Source organism: Trachemys scripta, chromosome 5, assembly GCF_013100865.1.
Source record: "Trachemys scripta elegans isolate TJP31775 chromosome 5, CAS_Tse_1.0, whole genome shotgun sequence".
NCBI classification, from domain to species: domain Eukaryota; kingdom Metazoa; phylum Chordata; order Testudines; family Emydidae; genus Trachemys; species Trachemys scripta.
In genome coordinates this window covers 90,680,707-90,695,346 of record NC_048302.1, presented here as the reverse complement: position 1 = coordinate 90,695,346, position 14,640 = coordinate 90,680,707, and the positions used below count along the sequence as shown (strand labels likewise).

Genomic DNA, 14,640 nt, shown 5'->3' with positions numbered 1-14,640 from the left:
GTGCTGACCAGAGCGACCCAGTGCCTGACATGCTGCGATCCAGTACTGGGTCGCAACCCGAAGTTTGAAAAATGCTGTACTATGACAACTAAGGGCATGAGTACACTTGCAGATGTAGAGCACTGTGAGTCAAACCAGCCCTTGGAGAGCGCAGTAGGGAAAGCGCTGCAGTGTGTCCACACTGTCAGATTCAAGCGCACTGGCGTGGCCACATTAGCAGTTCTTGCAACACCACAAAAAGCAGTGCATTGTGGTAGCTATCCCACATGCAAGTGGCTGGAACGTGCTTTTCAAATGCAGGGGGTGGGGTGGAGTGGAGTGTGTAGTGTGTATGTGGGGGGAGAGAGAGTGGGATTTTGGGGAGCTGAGAGCTTGTCAGCATGCTGTCTTGTAAGTTCAGACAGCAGCAGACCTCCCTCCATCCCCCCGCTCTCTCTCTCTCACTCTCAACAGCGGCATTCCACACTAATGGCTTGCTTTGTCCCAGAGCAGATAAGCATGCTGGCTGTCAGGAACAGAGCTTTGAAAGGGCATATCTGCATTCCTACAGCTGAGTTCAAAACAATGACAAGAGTGGCTCACTTGACTTAAAGGGATTATGGGACGTTTCCGGAGGCCGATCAAAGCGCAATAATGTAACAACTTGTTCACACTGTATCAGCCAAGGCGCAGCAAGTGTTATGCTTCTCGTGGAGGTGGATTACCAGGCGCGCTCCAGCTGCAGAGTCCAGGTGCTCTAAGTGCCTTGCCAGTGTGGACGGGTTGTGAGTTAGGGCGCCTGGGGATGCTTGCAAGTGTAGCCAAGCCCTTAGTCCCTCTCAGAGTTACTGCTTTCCAGGGTATAGTCTACATTCTTTGTTCCTAGATGGGATGACCTTTCATTTAGCAAGCAACCCAATTTTTGTGTCATCATATGAAAACTTTATCAGCAATGATTTTATATCTTCCTACAGGTGATTGGTAAAAATACTGAATAGCACTGGACCAAGAATGGACTCCTGCTGTACTTAACTAGAAGCTCCTTTGATGATTCCTCATTAATAATTATAATTTGAAATCTATCAGCCAGTTTTGTGAATTTAGGAACTGCAATTATGACAAAATATTTTTTGTTTTCTTATTAATACTATCAGACCTGAACATGCACAGTATTTCCTACTGGAATTTAGAAATACTTACTGATGGATTTTTGGGGAGACCAGATTCTGGACCACACAGTGAGAGCACATTCATTAGCTTCTCTCTAGTTCTTCTCTGGAAAAAAAATATCACATAGCACAACACCTTATTAGAGATACAAAATCTTCCAGGCAGATTAGAAGTGTAAAACATCTGGCACTTTAAAGCAGATATCTCAGATGTTGAGGTCTTAAGAAATATCTTTAAAGAAAGAAGATTTCCATTATGCCAATACATTTACCATTGCAAAATAATTAACTAATATTCAGTAACTGTTAAGACATACTCCAAATTACATTTCAAACACACACACACACACACTATATACATTACACTGTACTTTTTATTGAAACTCATGGAACTTGGTGTATTTTCATATAATGTACCTGAGATAGCTGCGGCCTTTTCCAGCTGACAGGGACCAAGGCATTGGAATTGGACCCAGATGAAGTTGAAGAAGTGCTCCGAGTGACAGCAATGACTTTTGGCTTCCCATTTCTTCCAGTTGCACTGTGCTGATCACCATATTTATTCCCAATAATTGGGGTCTGCCAGATGAAAAAAAAAAAATAGAATCAAAGAATCATAGAAATACAGGGCTGGCAGTGACCACAAAAGGCCATCTAGTTCATCCCCCTGAACTAAGACAGGATTAAGTATGCCTACGCCATCCCTGACAGGTGTTTGTCTAACCTGTCTAAATGCTAGTTTAGAATTCAAATATTTATTAGTAAGATATTATTATCAATTTCAGAACTATTAGCAGTGTTACACTAAAGCTCAGTTTACTAAATTAATTTCATAAGCAACAGCACAACCTCATATGTGAGCACCCACACACCATGGGTGCAATGTGAGCCAGAAGACAAAGTACATACAACCTCTTGCAAAATATGGGTATCTTGCATATTTGCTGCCCCCCACTCCTTTTTAAAAACATGGAGGCTTGATACAGGAAAGCCGATCTTTTTTCAAATCTCATCTTAAAATATATCGGGGCCAAAACCAGAACACAGGATCTGAACTCTCTCAAGCTTTGGGAAGTTGGATATGGCCTGTTAATGTACTCTTCTTTTCCCCCTTTTTTTAAACTGGCCCCAAACTCTACTATTGGCTTAATGACTAAATGAAGGATTTTGTGAAACAGTTTGTTTGAAATACAAAATATGTAACAAGCTGGGTTTATAAAGTATAAAAACACATTTGGTCTGGTTTGACAACCTAGTGACTTCAGTGGGAAATGTACATGTAAAATCTTGTACTCTACTCAGTAAACAGCCAGGGAAAATACATCAAATTCCACAAAAAGAAAAAAAATCTGACCTTGTTTAATGCATAAATTACTGCCTATTTTACTGTTGATACCCACAGCCCCAAATGAAAATTCGAATGGACTAAAAGTTTGTGGCCTGAGCTCCGTCCCAGTTGGAATGTAATCTGAATCACAAAATAATTTACATACAGCTGATATCTTTGGTTTGTATATGTGCACCATATTTTCCACAGATAGCTGAAGCCCTTTTAGGTCAAAGTTAACGCTATTGGTGAGAAAGACGCAATCTTGAGTAAAGTTTAGATAGGCTGCTTTATGACAAGACTGGGATACATTGGATAGGATTAAATTATTTTTGAGATAAAAACTGAATATACAATTCTTGGCAAGTTATGATGATCATTAAGGGCTTGACGGTGCAACCCTTATATTGGTGACCACTTTCTCATGTGAGTAGTCCCATTGACTTTAATGAGGTTACTCCAATGATGAAGTGCTCAAAGAGGAAGGATTACACAAACTGAGTCCAAACAGGACCCAAAGTTCACTTTTCAGTAGTAGACGAATTTAATTAAGTCTGACAAGTAAACTACTTAGGAGTTTAATATTATTAAATCTTAAAAACTGGTTAGTATTTATTTTTTATAATTACATCTTTCAAAACTATTGCATTATAAACATGAGTAATAAGAGAATCTCAGATTGTAATATGATGTCATTATTACATTCCAGCTATAGATAAGAATTACCTCTGATATATCAAAATGAAAATCTAAGGTCTTCCCAGGTAGTTCCTTGGAGACATTATTAAACATTTTTGTGAATGAGATTTCAGGAGAACCTATATCACCTCCATAAGACTTTGGAATATCATTAGGTACAACGAGACTTGCTGATCGAGACACCACCAGTTTCAAAATATTAAGGGCCTCCTTCCAGTATGGACTCTACCAGAAAATAAAATGTACACACATTACAAAATAAAATGTATACACATTACAAAATAGTTACTTCCAGTAAATGTAGCAATCTATAGCACACAGCAGACTTTGTTCATGATACTTTAGGTGGAAACATGTATTAATCACAGATTTTTCTGTTTTAAAACATGTACAGAAAAGCTCACATCATTCAATATTAATGTGTACCCTTTGTATAGCTGTAAGTCTGGAAGGCACAAAGCAAAATATGGCAAAATTTCAGCTGCTGTGTTCATTCCAGCCAATGAATAGCATAAAACTGTCATTATACGGTGGATTAAGACATGACATGAAGGTATGTGCCTTGAAAGTGTCTGATGTACGTATGCATCGTGATAAACACAATGGTTAGATTGTGTCAGTCAGATATAAAAAAAATTTGTGATAAAGAAATGAACTTTATATAGTGAATTAACACTACCTAACATTTCTACAAACAACTGTCACAGTTCTGTATTCTAGACTAAGGCCTTACAGTCTGTAAGGAGGCAGAGGATAGTAGGGATGGGGATATATGCCCTGCGTTCTGCTTCCTCCTCAAGTAGGGAGACAATAAAATGGAGGCAACAGAGCACAGAGGAAAGCAGGTAGCAGAGCAAGGAAAGTGAGAAAAGGAGTCTTTGGAAGTAGCAGAAGGCAAGATATTGGGAAAAAGGTCCATAATGGGAATGGTAGCAGCATGAGGGTATTCCACTGCTCCTATACACCCCATGAGGCTCGCTGCCTTCTCTCCCTATTAGCTTTGGAAAATGGTCATCTGGGCATCACCCAACTGCAAGCGTTAGTAGGCTTGTTGGGGACTCTTATCAGACTGCAGATTATAACAAACCCAAATAGAATAGTTGCCCCCTTTCAAGCCAAAATAGTATAACTGGGAAACTGACAATCTTATTTAGGCTTGGGAGTCAGTTGATGATCCAATTTTAGCTCACAAGGCTTGTGTATGTTTTGGGGAGTAGGACTTTGGTTGACATCTGAGGAATATCCTAAGACGCATGAGGGTGATGATTGAGGGCCCCAGTGAGGATCCTACTGCCTATAGGGCAGGGGTCTCCAACCTTTTTACACATAAGTTCAATTTTTGAATTTAAGGGCAACTCAGAATGTATCCTGCCCCTTCCCCAAAGCCCTACCCTCTCTCCATTGCTTGCTCTCCCCAACTGTCACTCATTTTCACCGGGCTGGTGCAGGGTGTTGGGGTACACCAGGGGGTGTGGGCTCTGAGAGGGAGTTTGGGTGCAGGAGGAGGTAAGGGGTGCTGGCTCTGGGAGGGGGCTCAGGCCTGGGGCAGGGTCTTGAGGTGCAGGAGGGGGTTCAGAATATAGGAGGGGGTTCGGGGTGCTGACTCCGGGAAGGTGCTCAGGACTGGGGGTTGGGGTGCTGACTCCCGCCAGGCTGCACTTACCTCAGGCAGCACCCGGAAGGGAACATGGCTCCGCACCCTGCCCATCTCTGCAGGCATCATCCCCGCAACTCCCATTGGCACAGCTCCCCATTCCCAGCCAATGGGAGCTGCAGAGGCAGTGCTTGCAGGCAGGAGCGGCGCGCAGAAACCCCTGCTCCTCCATCCCACAGGGCTGCAGGGGTCTGCTGGCTGCTTCCGGGAGCAGCGTGGGGCCAGGGCAGGTAGGGAGCCTGCCTTAGTGGCAGCCCCACTACACCACTGGACTTTTAGCGACCTGAGATCGTGATCAACTGTGAGAGTCTCCAAGATCGACCAGTCTATCGCGATCAACCAGTTGGTGAACCAATAGGGAGTTTGAGTACATCTCTCCCACCACATCCAATAAACATCCTATTTACCCAAGTGGAGCTCTACTCCTCTGAACCTCTTAAAGTCTGCAGTAGTGGGTCTCCCCCTCCTGGGGACCTCAGGAGATTTATACGAAAGAAAGGAGCAAAGCTGCAATACACTGACTCTGATTTGTTTTGTCCATTCTCCCACTTCCTGCAGACTCCACGAGGTTCCCAGGAAGAGATATCCTTGCTTCTACTTCTTAGGTGCTATGCAAGAGTAGGATTCTCTTCCTGCAGATTTCAAAGTCAGAGCAAGAAGAATGCCCCCTACAAGCTCATTGCTTTCCAAAATTTCATATTAGGGGTACTTTAAAACTAAGGAAATGCCACAAAATCTTTGTTAAGATGGAAACAAAGCTGCAGACAGATATTAGTTATTTAAATATATATCACCTGTCAAGAATGTCTGAAATAAAAAACGTTAGAAAGCAAGCAAATTATGTGTTAAAGTTAGTGATCTCATTGAGAAGTGCATCTCTTACTCAAACAACCACCATAATCATAACTCAGACCCTGTATTATCATCATAACGAAGAACAATGTATTGAATAAGGTTGCCACTGTTGTGTCTTTTTTAAGAGTTACTTAATGTGGATATATTTAGATAAAGGTTTAAGAGAGAAAAAGCAATGAATGTAGGGATCATGACATTTGCCACAAATAATAGTTGCACCATAAAAGTATCCTTAAGGGTATTTAATTAAAAAACTGTTTCTACGTGAATTTTTAGGTTAAAGCTGACATAATTATTTACTGTACAACTGATGTATTAGGTTGTTATCTTTGTATGTTTCCAAATCTTGCAGATTGAAAACAGATGTAAGGATGAATAATAACCCCAAAAAATATGCTTTTACAACAGGGGTATCTATATGCAGAATGGGGATTATAATATTTGAATATCAATTTGCTTTTGTTCTCTCTATACTTAAATCACAGCTATATTTACCAGCAACTTTTAAGTACACATTGTTAAAATTTCTGTCAGGATATTGTATTTTTTATTTTATACAAAGTTATTAATAGAGCAATTAATATTGCAATTAACATTATAAAATATTTTTAAAAATCTAAAAATACAAGTATGTTAAAATAGGTAATTCTGGATATTGGATAATACCCCTTTAAGAGAGACTACAGGAGCTTTTTATATATTTAGTATGTGTGTGAATTTGAGTGTGAAGTTGTCCCTCTTTTATTTTTATTTGTATTACAGTAGCACATAGGAACCCCTCTCATGGAGCACGACTCCACCCTATAAGGCCAGGGTGTAGCCATGAGTGGGCCTGGGTGGGCATCCAAGACCACTACCACCTGGACCCGGCTCTGTTCCGGCCCCAGCACTTGCCCCACTCTGCCTTGCAGTGGGCAATGGATAAGCTGGCCAGAAGGCCCCCAGGAGCCCAGGCGCGCATCTGAGGAGTGGGATTGGGGCATGGGGGCTTGCCCTGCTTAGCCCGCCCAGTGCCCCAGCCGGCGACCGGAGTCAGGGGCTTGCCGCATTCAGCCTGCCCACCCAGCACTCCAGCTGGGGAGTGGGGTCGAGGGTTCACCCTGCTCCGCCTGGCACTCCAGCTGGGGAGCATTGTCAGGGTATGGGGGCTTGCCTGCCCACAAGCCCTCGCACCCCAACCCCGCTTCCCAGCTGGAGCGCTATACGGGCGGACAGAGTGGGACAAGCCCCCGCACCTGACCCCTCTCCCCGGCTGGAGCGCCGGGCATGCAGGTGGAGCAGGACAAGCCCCCGCACCCCAACCCTCTCCCCGGCTGGAGTGCTGGGTGGGCCAGCTGAGTGGGGCAAACCCCTGACTCCAGTCCCCAGCTGGAGCGCTGGGTGGGTGGGCTAAGCGGGGCAAACCCCCGCGCCCCGACCCTGCTCCCCGGATGCGTGCTTGGGTCCCCAGGGGCCCCTGGCCAGCGTGTCCATCACCCACTGCAAGGCCGGCTAAAGAGGGTGAGGGGGAAGTGGCCTGATCCCTCCAGCCCCCTCCTCTCCCCCCCCGCTTTGCTCCCTCTCAATGCCACCCACCCGAAGTCAGGGCACACCCAAGCGTCCCATCCTGACTATGCCACTGTATTAGGCTCTGTACAAAAAGATCATCCCTGCACCAAGGAGTTTACAATCTAAATATAAGACAAGAGACTAGCTGGATGCAGACAGATGGGGAAGCAAGGAAACTATGAAACAATATTAACCTGCATGTAAGGCAGTGATCTCTGCACATGAGTGAAATTACCAACTGTGAAATTTTGTGTAGGCATCAGACTTTTGAGGAGGGATTTGTAGGTGACTAATGATGTAGCTGTGTAGAAGCACTTATCAATTGTGTGGGGGCAGCATGGAAGAGAGGACGAAGGTATTTGTGTTTCTATATGAAGAGTAATCAAAACCACTGAAGCAGTTTCTACTGGAACAAACATTTTAAAATTATGTACTAAGGTATTATTGCTTTAGTCTTCCAAAGGATTGTATCATGAATTGGTGCTTGAAGGAAGGAAGCAGTTTGCTAAAATTTAAAAGTGCTCCAGGGAAGTGGCTCTATTTTCCTTTTCTTCCTTCTGCCATTTCAGAATTCAAGCAGCTTTACTGGAGTCTTTTTTTAAATCATCCAGAATTGTTAATTTCATTTTAAACAGCAAGTTCACAACACAACAGCTGGACTAGATGGATTTTTGCCAAGATTGTTGCTTTATTTGTTCTAATGCTATTTTAAAAGCCCTTCAGCAAAATTTTGAAAAGATTATATAACTTCCTACAGCTTTACTTTAACTATTTAGACTTCAGTGCAGGTTAAATCTAACAATATACACATAAAAATGTTTTATTCTTTAAATCAGTTTCAGGGACCCCCACATAAACAAAGCAGAAGCATCTACAGGCATTTTATATGGGGTGAGGCTAAAGCAGCCCTTGAAGTAATCAGGACAAGAGTATGAGAACACAACAGGAAGCATATGGGCTAAGTGCACTCTCTTTAATTGAACATTGATGGCCTTCAAAATAGTGAGCAGTTCCAGCTGGGAAGATGGTGGGGGGAGGAGAGGAGAGAAAGAGAAAGGAAAGAGAAAACACATCAGAAGATGCATATCAGCAGGGTTGCTCAAAGTTTTAGGATTCTCCCTGACTGAAAAAGCTTCCAGTCTTTGAAAATATATATATATAATAGCTAAACAACATTTACATATATGGCAAGTCTCTTTATCAACAACGTGTTTCACATATTTGTAAAAAATATTTTTTCTTAAAAAGGTAATAAATAAAAGTTACTTTTTAAAAGTTACAATTTTATAAGATAAACAATCACTCTCCAGGTTGTAGTAATAACTGCACCTTTACTGGTAATGGATATCTGTTGGCCTTCAGTCTTACGATGTGCCCAGTGCATGTCTACACCTCACTACAAATGCACTCTCAGTCTCGGGTAGTTCTTTACTAAGTTTAGTTATTAACAGTAGATTCTCACCGTAGAGTCCTGAGAAACTAGCCAATACTACCATGTCTAAAGCATGATAAAAATGTTTCTTTTCTTTTCTTTTTTTACTTCGTGTTACTGAAAAGAACAAATTCAACTCTGCCAAAGCATCCAGCTACAACTATGTACTTTCCTTTCATTACCACCAGCATTCCAATGGCTAATTTCTTCTTCACATAATTACTAATTAAGATTATATTCAACAGAGATTTAAAAAAGTGTTCCTAAAGAAGTTAAAGGTGAAGAGAGCAGATATCAGGCCAGCAAACTATGGTTACATTGATCATCCAGTTATGCCTAATGTCTCCTGACAAGAGGACAATAACTAAAGTGCATATCTATCATAACAAAATGTCCAGAAAATACTACTCTTCATGGTTAATTATGATTAAGCCATTTTGTGGAACTACATTTCACAATAAAGTTGATGGATAAAGAAAAAAAATCAGAACTTTGTAGATTGAAATGATTATATGCTTCAGGCATTTTTGTAAAGTTTTTCTACAAAAAAACCCAAATTTCTCCCAGAGATTACATTTTCTATAAACTGGGTCAAACAGTGAATTACCAGGGGCACAATTTTGTCATCTATGGTTGCTATCATCTAAGAAATGTACTTGAATTTCATGAAGCTGTATTTTAATGTGTCTGTGTCCATGTCCATCTGAGGAACATTAATATCGGTGCAAGTAATTCAAATAAACATTTAATTGTGAAGCTTCTCTTTGAAAACAAATATGCCTAAAGAAGGAATTTCTGCAGTATTTGGATGTAAACATATTCCCTTATCCACAAAATTGCACTGGGATAGCTGAAAGCTCATATTTTGTTATCACTATATACATACAGAGGACCAAACCTGTAAATAGATACGTGTGTAAATTTACTCATGTAAGTAGTCCCATTAAAGTCAGTAAGTCTACTAATGTGAGTAAAGTTAAATACATAGGCAAGTGTATACAGGTTTGGGTCCATTATTTATAAAACACTACTGGATTTCACTTAGCACTGCCATTTTAGTCAAGTGACTATACTTTTCAATAATCTACATTCAAAAATAGTGCTAAGTGCATCTGCATGAAATTTTTCTTGACTTCATAAATATACAATGTTTTTTGGTTATTTACATTTTCAGAATACCTACCTGAACATATTTACCAATAACCTTTATGATCTCCAGATTAAACTGCTTCACTGGTGCTGCAGACAGGTCAATATGACTCAGAAGACTGTAAATGATCTGCAATAAAGATTGCTGCATGCTGGATAACCCTTTCTCTAACAGCTAAAAATATAATTGAAAAAGTGAATTTTAATCAGGTTGCTTGATGGCAGCACAGGGTACAAAGATCATTATACAATAATAAATGCTAGCTAACTTTGATATAGATTTCTTTTTTCCCTATTATGTGGTGAATTAAAGATTTATTTTAAAACTTCAAGATCTGGCTTGGAAAAGAGAATATAGCAGAGTACAATAGAACTGTATTTTCTATTCCAATATTTTTCTTCTGCGTTCACATTTTTCATTCATTAAGTAATGTAATTTTGGTGATACTTTAAATGTTAGCACAGGTCTAAAGCACCTACAAGCAAAATATTTCAGACTAAATAAAACAACTCTTCTAAATCCCAAAGCTCCCTGAATGTATATATATGCTTCTTTAACATGCTGTACAAGAACAGGAAAAACTGCAAATAATGTTACATACAGGACTTATGATCTATAAGGCTTATAGAAGTTTGATCCGTACAATTGCTATGGTCTTTATCAATAAAATATTCACACAAACTCAAAGATTCGTACATGGAAAAATAAAAATCAAGAGATATCAGGGTTGTCAGTTTTAAGCAATGCATTTTAAGAGCCAGTTTTGGTAAGTTCTCCATGCAGAGCACTTCTATTAGAGGCAATGGTGGTTCTGCACATGGAGGGCTTGCAGAACTATTCACTAAATTTTGCATGCTCAAAGCATTTAGAAAAATATGCCACACAATATTTACATCTTTACTCTCTGATTAAAATTTATTTTCTACTGAGAGCAACTTTAAATTACAGCTTAATCTGGATCAGACAATTTCTTTTAATATATATCCTAAATATATTTATTTAAAACCAAAATATATGTACTTTATCCAGACTTTGATAGAAATGAAAAAGGAGCAATAATAGCTCTGTGCCAGTAACTGATGTAAAGGGACAGAACTTAAGACTGATTACAAAATAGTACTGCCATAGAAAAATGGACCCGCCATTGGCAGGATGACCATTTTAATTTAAAAATTCAGATTCACTACTCAAAAATGGTTTTAGTCACCCTCTCCCCTCCAAATCCTACAATCTTTTAATATCACTTTATTCCATAGAAGATTTTCTAAATTTATTTTTTCAATTTTCAGGAGTGTGAAAAATAAAAAATGTGCTATCAATAAAGGCATGGTTTAAATCAGGCTGTCTAAATGAAATACATATTCAGTAAAATTTACCTCTGCAAGATAAGTTACAAGGCTAAACGTGGTATCTGAGAAGGAGTCATGCAAATATCTACACACTACGTTAATCCAGTTAGAACAGTCTCTGGAATAACTGTGTGTACTGTATAAACTCATCATATGCGCCAAATTGGCCAGGGTTGGTGACTTCTCCTCTGCACAAACCTACAAAACAAAAAACAAAAATTAATTTCCTTCACCCACTAAATTATTGAGTATACGGAATGTGTAATACTTTTCTGAAGGTTTAGGGTTTATTTTTCAGTAACAGCAAGGACAAAGTAACCACAAGAACATCTATATTTTATATAGTCAGGCTCAAGAATTTCAATTTGCTATAAAAATAATATAGAAAACTGCTGAAAAGATTTAAAATGACTATTCAATATAAAAAATGTGCAGCATACTTACACTGTTAAAATAAAATAATCACCTAGGGCTAGAGTCATGCCTTTAGGGGTAGCTGTACTGGAGGGGGTTTCACTAAAAAGGGTAGCTGTAAAATCTGATCAGTGAAGGCTGCCTGGGAGGGGTAAATCTCCTGACAGGCCTGGCTCTGTTCCTGCCTAGCCTGCTCTTACTTTTCCACTCCACCCCATCCACACTTCTGGAGCTGTACAGCTTAGTTACAGGTTCCCTAATAATGTGACAGGCACTCTGAGTGGCTTGCACCACTGCATCCACGCTTCAAGTGGACTTACTGCTTACGTTAAATCTGTTTTAAACCAGGGAAGTCTGGACAGAAAATCTGGCAAATGATGTTCTTATCAGTAAACATTAAACTTTTTTACTGTTGGATAGTTCTCTGAAAACATCCACTCAATGTGTAGCAGCAGTCAAAAAAGCAAACAGAATAATTAAGAAAGGGATAGATGATAAGACAGAAAATATCATATTGCCACTATATAAATCCATGGTACGCACACATCTTGAATACTGCGTGCAAATGTGGTCGCCCCATCTCAAGAATGATATATTGGACTTGGAAAAAGTTCAGAAGAGGCAACAAAAATTATTAGGGGTACGAAACGGCTGCCGTATGAGGAAAGATTAATAAGACTGGGACTTGTCAGCTTGGAAAAGAGACAACTAAGGAAGGGATATGATAGAGGTCTAGAAAATCATGACTGGTGTGGAGAAAGTAAATGAGGAAGTGCTATTTACTCCTTCTCATAACAGAAAAACTAGGGGCCACCACATGAAATTAATAGGCAGCAGGTTTAAAACAAACAAAAGGAAGTATTTTTTCACACAATACACAGTCAACCAGACTGATGATGCTCGTTAAAAAATGTGTTAATTAAATTTGTGACTGAACTCCTTGGGGGAGAATTGTGTGTCTCCTACTCTGTTTTACCCACATTCTGCCATATATTTCATATTATAGCAGTCTCGGATGATGAAACAACACATGTTGTTCGTTTTAAGAACGCTTTCACTGCAGATTTCACGAAACACAAAGAAGGTACCAATGTGAAATTTCTAAAGATAGCTACAGCATTCGACCCAAGGTTTTAGAATCTGAAGTGCCTTCCAAAATCTGAGAGAGACAATGTGTAGAGCATACTTTCAGAAGTCTTAAAAGAGCAACACTCCAATGTGGAAACTACATAACCTGAACCACCAAAAAAGAAAAATCAACCTTTCTGCTCGTGGCATCTGACTCAAATGATGAAAATGAACATGCTTCAGTCCGCACTGCTTTGGATGGTTATCAAGCAGAACTCATTATCAGCATGGACACATGCCATCTGGAACAGTGGCCGAAGCATGAAGGAGCATACAAATGTTTAGCATAACTGGTATGTAAATACCTGGCAATGCCGGCTACAAAAGTGCCACATGAACGTCTGTTTTCACTTTCAGGTGACATTGTAAATAAGCAGCATTATCTCCCTTAAATGTAAACAAACTTGTTTGTCTTAGCGATTGGCTGAACAAGAAGTACTGAGGGGACTTGTAGGCTCTAAAATTTTACATTTTTTTTTTTTGTTACATAACGGCATTCAAAAACAAAACAATCTACATTTGTAAGTTGGACTTACATGATAAAGAGATTACACTACAGTACTTGTATGAGGTGAACTAAAAAATACTATTTCTTTTGTTTGACATTTTTACAGTGCAAATATTTATAATAAAAAATAATCTAAAATGAGCACTGTACACTTTGTATGCTGTGTTGTCATTAAAATCAATATACTTAAAAATGTAGAAAAACATCCAGAAATATTTACAACATTTCAATTGGTATTCTATTGTATAACAGTGCGATTAATCATGAATAATCACAATTAATTTTTGAGTTAATCGCGTGAGTTAACTAGGATTAATCGACAGCCCTATTAATAAAAGTGCTTACGTATTTTAACTGCCTTTAATGGAATAAGCGTTTTGTCCTTTTTGAAAAAAAGTTAATTACATTGCTCACTGCTGATCTTCATTTAATCTCCCCCCGCACCAGTTCTCTTCCTCTAGCCTCCTGCTCTTAGCATATACTTTTCTGTTGCCTGCACCCTTCTCCTGCTCTCCCTTGAACATGCCCTAACACCTAGTCCTTTATTCTATCTGTTCCCTTGAACATATACCTAGCTGCTTTGTTCCCTTCTTCTCTGGACATTCCCCTCCCTCTGGTAACTGGCAGTTCCATTCACACTATGGATCCTGTGCCTGAGGGCAGTTTTGTTCCTCTCCTGCTCGTATAACAATACTACTACCTAGCTCTTACATAGCACTTTTCCTCAGCAGATCTCAAAGCACTTTACAAAATGAGGTCACTATGATTATCCCTATTTTACAGATGGGGAAACTGAGGCATAGAGCAGTGAAGTGAATTAAACAAGGACAACCAGCAGGCCAGTGGCAGATTCTGGAATAGAACTCAAGTCTCCCAAGTCTCAGTCCAGTGTTCTATCCAGTAGGTCACATTGCGTGCCCTATTGTGTAGGTGTCATCTTATTTCCATTTCCATGCTCTTCTTTCTAATGAAGTGCTCTGAGGACCACCAATAGTCCACTGATTCATTTGGGAACTGCTGGTGCATATTTTACCCCACTTTCACAAAGAAGGCAATTTAAGAAGTCATTCAATTTTCCACAAGATAATCATTGTTTTCAAATAACAAAAACTGTACATTACTTATTTTTCAATACACACCAGTCTCAAAGGTAAGGATCATTTCCTTACTAGAATTAAACTGTGAAATGCACTTGAAAATTATAAATTATAAATGTGATTTAAAGAAATTAAGTTCACTAGCTGTGACAACCATCTTTTTTTTTTTAAATAAAATAAAATAATAATAAAAAAAGAGTCTTTTGCAACACTAGCAATAGGAAGAATTGCTTCTTACCTTCCCAATTTATAGGTTAAGCCTAATGGGTACTCTGATTCTATAGAGGAGTTCTTAGAGCCTGATCCAAAGGCCACTGATTTCAGTGTAAAT

At 39.5% G+C, this 14,640-nt stretch overlaps 1 protein-coding gene across 14 annotated transcripts in view; it reads right to left on the bottom strand.

The window, feature by feature from the left end:
* The window catches only part of FRYL (FRY like transcription coactivator), a 394,573-nt gene that overhangs the window by 67,111 nt on the left and 312,822 nt on the right, over window positions 1-14,640 (bottom strand). For all 14 annotated transcript variants that reach the window (XM_034771653.1, XM_034771656.1, XM_034771654.1 and 11 more), the window contains 5 exons: window positions 11,190-11,360; window positions 9,847-9,987; window positions 3,202-3,399; window positions 1,566-1,727; window positions 1,180-1,254 (listed from right to left, as the gene is read on the bottom strand). In XM_034771653.1, the coding sequence (XP_034627544.1) occupies window positions 1,180-1,254; window positions 1,566-1,727; window positions 3,202-3,399; window positions 9,847-9,987; window positions 11,190-11,360 (747 nt within the window). The remainder of the gene's footprint in view (window positions 1-1,179; window positions 1,255-1,565; window positions 1,728-3,201; window positions 3,400-9,846; window positions 9,988-11,189; window positions 11,361-14,640) is intronic.